The sequence below is a fragment of the Oncorhynchus nerka genome, linkage group LG10 (genome assembly GCF_034236695.1).
Source record: "Oncorhynchus nerka isolate Pitt River linkage group LG10, Oner_Uvic_2.0, whole genome shotgun sequence".
Lineage (NCBI taxonomy): Eukaryota > Metazoa > Chordata > Actinopteri > Salmoniformes > Salmonidae > Oncorhynchus > Oncorhynchus nerka.
This window is the reverse complement of record NC_088405.1, coordinates 99917670-99930407: the sequence shown is the minus strand read 5'-3', so window position 1 is coordinate 99930407 and position 12738 is coordinate 99917670. Positions and strand designations below refer to the sequence as shown.

The following is a 12738-nucleotide window of genomic DNA, read 5'->3' as shown; positions in this document are numbered from 1 at the left end:
CGTCAACACACCCAGCTAGCGGACACCTCGTCAACACACCCAGCTAGCGGACACCTCGTCAACACACCCAGCTAGCGGACACCTCGTCAACACACCCAGCTAGCGGACACCTCGTCAACACACCCAGCTAGCGGACACCTCGTCAACACACCCAGCTAGCGGACACCTCGTCAACACACCCAGCTAGCGGACACCTCGTCAACACACCCAGCTAGCGGACACCTCGTCAACACACCCAGCTAGCTGACACCTCGTCAACACACCCAGCTAGCGGACACCTCGTCAACACACCCAGCTAGCGGACACCTCGTCAACACACCCAGCTAGCGGACACCTCGTCAACACACCCAGCTAGCGGACACCTCGTCAACACACCCAGCTAGCGGACACCTCGTCAACACACCCAGCAATGAAACCGTGATTTAACATTTTAACCGGGGTAGATTTGGTTGAATCCAGGCTGTATCACAACCGGCCGTGATTCGGAGTCCCATCGAGCGGCGCACTATTGGCCCAGCGTCTTCCAGGTTTGGCCGTCATTGTAAATAAGAATTTGTTCTTATTAAATGACTTGCCTAGTTAAATAAATGTTAAATAAAATGTAAAAAAATAGATGGGTGGATAAAACCTGTTGACATGATGGATTTACGGCCATTTTTAACGATGCGCACACACACACACACACACACACACACACACACACACAGCAGCGCTCTCTAACCAGCGCTGACACCCCCCTCTCCAGCAGCCTGGAATATAACAATCTAATACAGTTGTTGTTTTGGCCATTTCACACATCACAACGGGACAATATATAGTCTATAGTACTCAACCATATATATATATATACAACATAGAGAGACAAAGATCAGTGAAAAAATTACGTTTAGAAAAAATTGGAATTCTGACAACAAAAAAATGATGGATTCATCAATCAGTGTCCAACTCTATAGTACTCTATATATATATATATATATACACTCTATACCAGGTAAATATATAGTCTATAGTACTCTATATATATATATATATTCACTCTATACCAGGTAAATATATAGTCTATAGTACTCTATATATATATATATATTCACTCTATACCAGGTAAATATATAGTCTATAGTACTCAACCATATATATATATATATATATATATATATTCACTCTATACCAGGTAAATATATAGTCTATAGTACTCTATATATATATATATATATATATATATATATATATATATATATATATTCACTCTATACCAGGTAAATATATAGTCTATAGTACTCAACCATATATATATATATATATATATATATATATATATATATATTCACTCTATACCAGGTAAATATATAGTCTATAGTACTCTATATATATATATATATATATATATATTCACTCTATACCAGGTAAATATATAGTCTATAATGTGGGCAATATAATTACAATTATCTGTGTAATGTTACGGATGGCTTTAGGATGAGCAACACACACACATAGAGAGAGAGAACACACACCGCTGTCTGTCTGTCTGAATCTCTCTGAAACTCTGGGAAAGTTCCAGGGGCAGGCAGGCTGCGGAGGGATCTGGCACTCAGGCGCCTGCGGCTCCAGCCTGTCTGACGCCGGCGTTGTGGCGCTCCGCTAGGCAAGTGGAGGATCCAGGGCTCCTAGCAAGCAGGCTCCAACACCTACTGACTGCTCTCTCTCTCTCTCTGTCTCTCTCTCTCTCTCTCTCTCTGTCTCTGTTTCTCTTTCTCTCTCTCTCTTTCTCTCTCTCTCTTTCTCTCTCTCTCTTTCTCTCTCTCTCTTTCTCTCTCTCTCTCTCTTTCTCTCTCTCTCACTCTCTCTCTGCTCTACTTTGTGCTCAACCGGCCAGATAGACATCACACACACACACACACACACACACAGAGGCACGCGTGGGGACAGGGATCATCCCTGATCCACAACAACCATGCAGCGCATATTGAATGGACATCACATTGCAGAGGTAAGAGACAGAATATTATGTGTTTTGAGGGGATAAAACTAACTTTAATTTGTGGATCCTCAGGTGTTGTTTGATGACAAACAGACATTATTATAATAAATGTTGTTGTTGGGGATTGTAGGTCAAACAGATCAACGAGGTAAACACCAGAAGGATTTTTCAGATTCTGATTCACTTCATTTGTATTGGATGTTATAGGCCTTGTGAGCTCAGCCTTTATATTTAATAGGCCAGGGTGTTACGTGTTCATCAGAAGTCATTGCAGCCATTTGAAAGCGTGGTTGACTGTAGTGGGAAACAGTATTGTGAAATAGCAGAAGAGATTGTGATGCTGATTTGTAAACCAGATAGAGTCCTAGCCCCTAGCCCCTAGTAAACCACCACTAGGCGGAAAGCAGTGTGTTTGTGTGACAGTGTTGTTTACCTTTGCCGCTCTCTTAGTATGTAGGTGTGTAGAGGTCGAGGAGGGGAACTCACCATCATGAACAGAAAAACAAACTTCCTCGTAGTAAAAATAAACTGGTGTGTTCATATTCAGGGTGGAGGAGAGAGAGGGGGGGGGTGTTCTGGTGATAAAGCATTAGGTAATTCAGCCTAATTGAGCCTGTAGACGGAGTGACGCCAGTTTCAGAAAGGAGTCAAGACAGGCAGAGCGGGAACAGACGCGCTGGTGCCGTGCTACCGCATTCAAGTGCAGCTTATAGTGTTGGCGCCGCAGCTGCCAACATACAAACCTAGTAACCTACGCTGTTACAGGCAAATTTTTCCAACTGACATCTAGGCCAAATTACCACGGGGTAAGATTACGCTCTCTCTTTCACGGTTGTTTACTTCCACTGTCAATGATAGTAGGTTTTTAAGGTGACCGGCGACAGGCTGAAAAAAAGGCTCTCACTCTGTCCTGTTTTCCCATCTGCGCACTGAATTATAGTGAGCTTGCTCCCCGCATGTCAATATGGTGCATCCAACTCCCACATGTTGGGCCTTTTTTATGTTGCCTATATTCTATGTACTATAGATTATAATACAGGTATAACATAATAAGATCAATATAATATCCGGTTTGTCACGCCAGTCCAAGAGGTTCAAACATGAAGAGTTACAGATCACGAACAACAGGAACCAGGGGTTCTGAGGAACAACAGGAACCAGAGGTTCTGAGGAGGAACCAGGGGTTCTGAGGAACAACAGGAACCAGAGGTTCTGAGGAGGAACAACAGGAACCAGGGGTTCTGAGGAACAATAGGAACCAGAGGTTCTGTGGAGGAACAGGAACCAGGGGTTCTGAGGAACAACAGGAACCAGAGGTTCTGAGGAGGAACAACAGGAACCAGGGGTTCTGAGGAACAATAGGAACCAGGGGTTCTGAGGAACAACAGGAACCAGGGGTTCTGAGGAACAACAGGAACCAGGGGTTCTGAGGAACAACAGGAACCAGAGGTTCTGAGGAACAACAGGAACCAGGGGTTCTGAGGAACAACAGGAACCAGAGGTTCTGAGGAGGAACAACAGGAACCAGAGGTTCTGAGGAGGAACAACAGGAACCAGGGGTTCTGAGGAACAATAGGAACCAGAGGTTCTGAGGAGGAACAGGAACCAGGGGTTCTGAGGAACAACAGGAACCAGAGGTTCTGAGGAGGAACAACAGGAACCAGGGGTTCTGAGGAGGAACAACAGGAACCAGGGGTTCTGAGGAACAACAGGAACCAGGGGTTCTGAGGAACAACAGGAACCAGGGGTTCTGAGGAACAACAGGAACCAGAGGTTCTGAGGAGGAACAACAGGAACCAGAGGTTCTGAGGAGGAACAGGAACCAGGGGTTCTGAGGAACAACAGGAACCAGAGGTTCTGAGGAGGAACAACAGGAATCAGGGGTTCTGAGGAACAATAGGAACCAGGGGTTCTGAGGAACAACAGGAACCAGGGGTTCTGAGTAACAATAGGAACCAGGGGTTCTGAGGAACAATAGGAACCAGAGGTTCTGAGGAACAATAGGAACCAGAGGTTCTGAGGAACAATAGGAACCAGGAACCAGGGGTTCTGAGGAACAATATGAACCAGGGGTTCTGAGGAACAATAGGAACCAGAGGTTCTGAGGAACAACAGGAACCAGAGGTTCTGAGGAACAATAGGAACCAGAGGTTCTGAGGAACAACATGAACCAGAGGTTCTGAGGAACAATAGGAACCAGAGGTTCTGAGGAGGAACAACCGGAACCAGGTTCTGAGGAGGAACAACAGGAACCAGGGGTTCTGAGGAGGAACAACAGGAACCAGAGGTTCTGAGGAGGAACAACAGGAACCAGGGGTTCTGAGGAGGAACAACAGGAACCAGGGGTTCTGAGGAGGAACAACAGGAACCAGAGGTTCTGAGGAGGAACAACAGGAACCAGGGGTTCTGAGGAACAATAGTAACCAGAGGTTCTGAGGAGGAACAACAGGAACCAGAGGTTCTGAGGAACAACAGGAACCAGAGGTTCTGAGGAACAATAGTAACCAGGGGTTCTGAGGAACAATAGTAACCAGGGGTTCTGAGGAACAATAGTAACCAGGGGTTCTGAGGAACAATAGTAATCAGAGGTTCTGAGGAACAATAGTAACCAGAGGTTCTGAGGAGGAACAATAGTAACCAGAGGTTCTGAGGAACAATAGGAACCATAGGTTCTGAGGAACAATAGTAACCATAGGTTCTGAGGAACAATAGTAACCAGAGGTTCTGAGGAACAATAGGAACCAGAGGTTCTGAGGAACAATAGGAACCAGAGGTTCTGAGGAGGAACAACAGGAACCAGGGGTTCTGAGGAGGAACGACAGGAACCAGAGGTTCTGAGGAGGAACGACAGGAACCAGGGGTTCTGAGGAGGAAAGACAGGAACCAGGGGTTCTGAGGAAGAACAGTAACCAGGGGTTCTGAGGAGGAAAGACAGGAACCAGGGGTTCTGAGGAAGAACAGTAACCAGGGGTTTTGAGGAACAACAGTAACCAGGGGTTTTGAGGAACAACAGTAACCAGGGGTTTTGAGGAACAACAGGAACCAGGGGTTCTGAGGAGGAACAACAGGAACCAGGGGTTCTGAGGAAGAACAACAGTAACCAGGGGTTCTGAGGAGGAACAACAGGAGCCAGGGGTTCTGAGGAGGAACAACAGGAACCAGGGGTTCTGAGGAGGAACAACAGGAACCAGGGGTTCTGAGGAACAACAGTAGCCAGGGGTTATGAGGAGGAACAATGGTAATCAGGGGTTTTGACGAGGAACAATAGTAACCAAGGGTTTTCAGGAGGAACAATAGTAACCAGGGGTTCTGAGGAGGAACAACAGGAACCAGGGGTTCTGAGGAGGAACGACAATAACCAGGGGTTATGAGGAGGAACGACAGTAACCAGGGGTTCTGGGGAGGAATGACAGTAGCTAGGGGTTCTGAGGAAGAACGACAGGAACCAGGGGTTCTGAGGAGGAACGACAGTAACCAGGGGTTCTGAGGCACGACAGTAACCAGGGGTTCTGAGGAGGAACGACAGTAACCAGGTGTTCTGAGGAGGAACGACAGTAACCAGGGGTTCTGAGGAGGAACAACAGTAACCAGGGGTTCTGAGGAGGAACGACAGTAACCAGGTGTTCTGAGGAGGAACGACAGTAGCCAGGGGTTCTGAGGAGGAACAACAGGAACCAGGGGTTCTGAGGAGGAACGACAGTAACCAGGGGTTCTGAGGAGGAACGACAGTAACCAGGGGTTCTGAGGAGGAACGACAGTAACCAGGGGTTCTGAGGAGGAACGACAGTAACCAGGGGTTCTGAGGAACGACAGTAACCAGGGGTTCTGGGGAGGAACGACAGTAACCAGGGGTTCTGAGGAGGAACGACAGTAGCCAGGGGTTCTGAGGAGGAACGACAGGAACCAGGGGTTCTGAGGAGGAACAACAGTAAGCAGGGGTTCTGAGGAGGAACAACAGGAACCAGAGGTTCTGAGGAGGAACAACAGGAACCAGGGGTTCTGAGGAGGAACAACAGGAACCAGGGGTTCTGAGGAGGAACAACAGTAATCGGGGGTTCTGAGGAGGAACAACAGGAACCAGGGGTTCTGAGGAGGAACAACAGGAACCAGGGGTTCTGAGGAGGAACAACAGTAATCGGGGGTTCTGAGGAGGAACAACAGGAACCAGGGGTTCTGAGGAGGAACAACAGGAACCAGGGGTTCTGAGGAGGAACGACAGTAACCAGGGATTCTGAGGAAGAAGCCACAATACTCCCTTTTACCAGACCACATAAACTACCTAACTACTGGACAACTATGTGTTGTTTACATTAGACTGTTTGACAATGGAATAAAGAGCCCTCAGTTGTTGTATGTAGGAGAAAATGAGAGGGAGAGATATGAGATAGAGGGGGAGGGAGAAGAAGACAATATCAGAGTCCTCCTCCCATCAAGAAGTGCAGTAGCTGAATGGCACATTAGGTTTTGTAGCAAAACCTTGCTGGATGTGAACCAGCCTGACGAAAACAGACAGAGAGAGAGGGGAGGGGGAGAGAGAGGAGAGGGGGAGAGAGAGGGCGGAGAGGGGGGAGGGGGAGAGAGAGGAGAGGGGAGGGGGAGAGAGAAAGAGGGAGTCCTGGGAAAGAAAGAGGAATATAGGTTGGGTTACTGTAAACCAACTGCTGATATAAAATTGACTGTAATAATCCCTACAGTCCCCATAGACTTGATGACTGATTTGATATATATAATCCCTACAGTCCCCATAGACTTGATGACTGATTTGATATATAATCCCTACAGTCCCCATAGACTTGATTCAGTATCCCAGCCCTAATTATCTCCTAAAAAAATCAATCTTGTATGTGTGTTAAATTAGCACCTAACTCTGTCCCTCTCTTCTCTGGCTAGATGTCTGAAACCCGACCGGGACTACTGACTGTGTGAGGAATAACATTCTTCACAGGAGGATACCATTCTGACCAGACCAGGAGAGACAGAGAGAAGGAGAGAGAGAGAGAGAGATAAAGCCCTTGAATTGAATTGAAGTGAATTGAATTGAGAGAGAGAGAGAGAGAGAAGAAGAAACTGAACGAGTGAGAAGAAAAATAAGATATTTGGGATGGTGGCAGCGTTCCAACATTCCCACCTCCGTTCCAGACGTTCCTCCCTACTCCTGGTCTCTTTGGGAAGCACAAACGGAACCAAAGAACCCGAACTTTCCTCACTCCTCTACCTGCGTGGAAGTTAATCCATCCCATTCCCTCTATCCCCTTCTCCCCCCCTCTCTCAACTCCGTCCATCCCATTCCCTCTATCCCCTTCTTCCCACCTCACTCACTCACCTCCATCCATCCCATTCCCTCTATCCCCTTCTCCCCCCCTCTCACCTCATCCATCCCATTCCCTCTATCCCCTTCTCCCCCCCTCTCACCTCATCCATCCCATTCCCTCTATCCCCTTCTTCCCCCTCTCTCACCTCCATCCATCCCATTCCCTCTATCCCCTTCTCCCCCTCTCTCACCTCCGTCCATCCCATTCCCTCTATCCCCTTCTTCCCCCTCTCTCACCTCATCCATCCCATTCCCTCTATCCCCTTCTCCCCCCCTCTCTCACCTCATCCATCCCATTCCTTCTATCCCCTTCTCCCCCCCTCTCTCACCTCATCCATCCCATTCCCTCAATCCATTATGCACTCGTCCACCTCCATTACGTCCCTCTTCTCCTTCACCAGTCCAGCGGTGAAGAGGCTGCTGGGATGGAAACAGGGCGATGAAGAGGAGAAGTGGGCGGAGAAGGCTGTGGACTCCCTGGTGAAGAAAGTAAAGAAGAAGAAAGGAGCGATGGAGGAGCTGGAGAGAGCTCTCAGTTGCCCCGGAAAACCCAGTGAGTGACTGTGTGGTGTGGTGTGGTGTGGGGGTGTGGTGTGGTGTGGGGGTGTGGTGTGTGTGGTGTGTGTGTGGTGTGGTTTGTGTGTGGTGTGGTGTGTGGTGTGGTGTATGTGTGTGTGTATGTGTGGTGTGGTGTGTGTGTGTGGTGTGTGTGTGTGTATATGTGTGGTGTATGTGTGTTCATGTGTGTGTATGTGTGGTGTGGTGTGTATGTGTGGTGTATGTGTGTTCATGTGTGTGTATGTGTGGTGTATGTGTGTTCATGTGTGTGTGTATATGTGTGGTGTATGTGTGTTCATGTGTGTGTATGTGTGGTGTGTATGTGTGGTGTATGTGTGGTGTGGTGTGTATGTGTGGTGTTGTGTGTGTTATTCTCTGTCCTTTCGTAGATCTGGATTTAAATATCATCGTGAGGAGAAAAGAGCCGGAACACAATCGGAGCAAAAATCTCTCGTTGACCGTGTTAGTGGAGGTCATTCAGGGAAACACTGAAGATATCAGCTGTGACCGTGTTAGTGGAGGTCATTCAGGGAAACACTGCAGATATCAGCTGTGACCGTGTTAGTGGAGGTCATTCAAGGGAAACACTGCAGATATCAGCTGTGACCGTGTTAGTGGAGGTCATTCAGGGAAACACTGCAGATATCAGCTGTGACCGTGTTAGTGGAGGTCATTCAGGAAACACTGCAGATATCAGCTGTGACCGTGTTAGTGGAGGTCATTCAGGGAAACACTGCAGATATCAGCTGTGACCGTGTTAGTGGAGGTCATTCAGGAAACACTGCAGATATCAGCTGTGACCGTGTTAGTGGAGGTCATTCAGGGAAACACTGCAGATATCAGCTGTGACCGTGTTAGTGGAGGTCATTCAAGGGAAACACTGCAGATATCAGCTGTGACCGTGTTAGTGGAGGTCATTCAGGGAAACACTGCAGATATCAGCTGTGACCGTGTTAGTGGAGGTCATTCAGGGAAACACTGCAGATATCAGCTGTGACCGTGTTAGTGGAGGTCATTCAGGGAAACACTGCAGATATCAGCTGTGACCGTGTTAGTGGAGGTCATTCAGGGAAACACTGCAGATATCAGCTGTGACCGTGTTAGTGGAGGTCATTCAGGGAAACACTGCAGATATCAGCTGTGACCGTGTTAGTGGAGGTCATTCAGGGAAACACTGCAGATATCAGCTGTGACCGTGTTAGTGGAGGTCATTCAGGGAAACACTGCAGATATCAGCTGTGACCGTGTTAGTGGAGGTCATTCAGGGAAACACTGCAGATATCAGCTGTGACCGTGTTAGTGGAGGTCATTCAGGGAAACACTGCAGATATCAGCTGTGACCGTGTTAGTGGAGGTCATTCAGGGAAACACTGCAGATATCAGCTGTGACCGTGTTAGTGGAGGTCATTCAGGGAAACACTGCAGATATCAGCTGTGATCGTGTTAGTGGAGGTCATTCAGGGAAACACTGCAGATATCAGCTGTGACCGTGTTAGTGGAGGTCATTCAAGGGAAACACTGCAGATATCAGCTCTATTGGAAATGACCGTTAAATGTCCACATTGAAGTGTTTCTGTCCATCCAACCTCTCTCACTTCCTCCTCTGTGTCTCTGACCCTCTCTCTACCTCCTCCATCTCCTCTATGTGTCTCTGACCCCCTCTCTACCTCCTCCATCTCCTCTATGTGTATCTGACCCCCCTCTCTACCTCCTCCATCTCCTCTATATGTCTCTGACCCCCCTCTCTACCTCCTCCATCTCCTCTATGTGTCTCTGACCCCCCTCTCTACCTCCTCCATCTCCTCTGTGTCTCTGAACCCCTCTCTACCTCCTCCATCTCCTCTGTGTATCTGACCCCCTCTCTACCTCCTCCATCTCCTCTATGTGTCTCTGACCCCCTCTCTACCTCCTCCATCTCCTCTATATGTCTCTGACCCCCTCTCTACCTCCATCTCCTCTATGTGTATCTGACCCCCTCTCTACATACTCCATCTCCTCTATGTGTCTCTGACCCCCTCTCTACCTCCTCCATCTCCTCTATGTGTCTCTGATCCCCTCTCTACCTCCTCCATCTCCTCTATGTGTCTCTGACCCCCTCTCTACCTCCTCCATCTCCTCTATGTGTCTCTGACCCCCTCTCTACCTCCTCCATCTCCTCTGTGTCTCTGACCCCCCTCTCTACCTCCTCCATCTCCTCTGTGTCTCTGACCCCCTTCTCTACCTCCTCCATGTGTCTCTGACCCCCTCTCTACCTCCTCCATCTCCTCTATGTGCCTCTGACCCCCTCTCTACCTCCTCCATCTCCTCTATGTGTCTCTGACCCCCTCTCTACCTCTTCTTCCTCCTCTGTGTACCTCTCTACCTCCTCCATCTCCTCTATGTGTCTCTGAACCCCTCTCTACCTCTTCTTCCTCCTCTGTGTACCTCTCTACCTCCTCCATCTCCTCTATGTGTCTCTGACCCCCTCTCTACCTCCTCCATCTCCTCTATGTGTCTCTGACCCCCTCTCTACCTCTTCTTCCTCCTCTGTGTACCTCTCTACCTCCTCCATCTCCTCTATGTTCATCTGACCCCCCTCTCTATCTCCTCTATGTCACTCTGACCCCCTCTCTACCTCCTCCATCTCCTCTATGTGTCTCTGACCCCCTCTCTATCTCCTCTATGTGTCTCTGACCCCCTCTCTACCTCCTCCATCTCCTCTATATGTCTCTGACCCCCTCTCTACCTCCTCCATCTCCTTTATATGTCTCTGATCCCCCTCTCTACCTCCTCCATCTCCTCTATATGTCTCTGACCCCCTCTCTACCTCCTCCATCTCCTCTATGTGTCTCTGACCCCCCTCTCTACCTCCTCCATCTCCTCTATATGTCTCTGACCCCCCTCTCTACCTCCTCCATCTCCTCTATGTGTTTCTGACCCCCTCTCTACCTCCTCCATCTCCTCTATGTGTCTCTGAACCCCTCTCTACCTCTTCCACCAGGTAAGTGTGTGACGATCCCTCGGTCTCTGGACGGTCGTCTCCAGGTATCCCATCGTAAAGGTCTCCCCCACGTCATCTACTGCAGAGTGTGGAGGTGGCCCGACCTACAGTCTCATCATGAACTCAAGGCCTTGGAGTGCTGCCAATTCGCCTTCGGATCCAAACAGAAAGACATCTGTATCAACCCCTACCACTACAGACGGGTAGAGACACCAGGTATGTAACTATAGTAACCCCTACAGACACCAGGTATGTAACTATAGTAACCACTACAGACACCAGGTATGTAACTATAGTAACCACTACAGACACCAGGTATGTGACTATAGTAACCCCTACAGACACCAGGTATGTAACTATAGTAACCACTACAGACGGGTAGAGACACCAGGTATGTAACTATAGTAACCCCTACAGACACCAGGTATGTAACTATAGTAACCACTACAGACACCAGGTATGTAACTATAGTAACCACTACAGACACCAGGTATGTAACTATAGTAACCCCTACAGACACCAGGTATGTAACTATAGTAACCACTACAGACGGGTAGAGACACCAGGTATGTAACTATAGTAACCCCTACAGATACCAGGTATGTAACTATAGTAACCACTACAGACGGGTAGAGACACCAGGTATGTAACTATAGTAACCCCTACAGACAGGTACAGACACCAGGTATGTAACTATAGTAACCCCTACAGACACCAGGTATGTAACTATAGTAACCCCTAACCCCATTTTATTTTTTATTTCACCTTTATTTAACCAGGTAGGCTAGTTGAGAACAAGTTCTCATTTGCAACTGCGACCTGGCCAAGATAAAGCATAGCAGTGTGAACAGACAACACAGAGTTACACATGGAGTAAACAATTAACAAGTCAATAACACAGTAGAAAAAAAAATGGGCAGTCTATATACAATGTGTGCAAAAGGCATGAGGAGGTAGGCGAATAATACCATTTTGCAGATTAACACTAGGGTGATAAATGATCAGATGGTCATGTACAGGTAGAGATATTGGTGTGCAAAAGAGCAGAAAAGTAAATAAATAAATAAAATAAAAACAGTATAAAAACAGTATGGGAATGAGGTAGGTGAAAATGGGTGGGCTATTTACCAATAGACTATGTACAGCTGCAGCGATCGGTTAGCTGCTCGGATAGCTGATGTTTGAAGTTGGTGAGGGAGATAAAAGTCTCCAACTTCAGCGATTTTTGCAGTTCGTTCCAGTCACAGGCAGCAGAGTACTGGAACGAAAGGCGGCCAAATGAGGTGTTGGCTTTAGGGATGATCAGTGAGATACACCTGCTGGAGCGTGTGCTACGGATGGGTGTTGCCATCGTGACCAGTGAACTGAGATAAGGCGGAGCTTTACCTAGCATGGACTTGTAGATGACCTGTAGCCAGTGGGTCTGGCGACGAATATGTAGCGAGGGCCAGCCGACTAGAGCATTCAAGTCGCAGTGGTGGGTGGTATAAGGTGCTTTGGTGACAAAACGGATGGCACTGTGATAGACTGCATCCAGTTTGCTGAGTAGAGTGTTGGAAGCCATTTTGTAGATGACATCGCCGAAATCGAGGATCGGTAGGATAGTCAGTTTTACTAGGGTAAGCTTGGCGGCGTGAGTGAAGGAGGCTTTGTTGCGGAATAGAAAGCCGACTCTTGATTTGATTTTCGATTGGAGATGTTTGATGTGAGTCTGGAAGGAGAGTTTGCAGTCTAGCCAGACACCTAGGTACTTATAGATGTCCACATATTCAAGGTCGGAACCATCCAGGATGGTGATGCTAGTCGGGCATGCGGGTGCAGGCAGCGATCGGTTGAAAAGCATGCATTTGGTTTTACTCGCGTTTAAGAGCAGTTGGAGGCCACGGAAGGAGTGCTGTATGGCATTGAAGC

General features: G+C 48.0%; 1 protein-coding gene across 1 annotated transcript in view; it reads left to right on the top strand.

Annotated features, from left to right (window-relative positions):
* Window positions 1–1637: 1637 nt before the first annotated feature.
* LOC115125631 (mothers against decapentaplegic homolog 9-like) overlaps window positions 1638–12738 on the top strand; it is a 37125-nt gene continuing 26024 nt past the window's right edge. Inside the window, 3 exon segments of the mRNA XM_065024006.1 lie at window positions 1638–1987; window positions 6869–7842; window positions 10828–11043. Of these exon segments, the coding sequence (XP_064880078.1) occupies window positions 7647–7842; window positions 10828–11043 (412 nt within the window). The 5' untranslated portion in view covers window positions 1638–1987; window positions 6869–7646.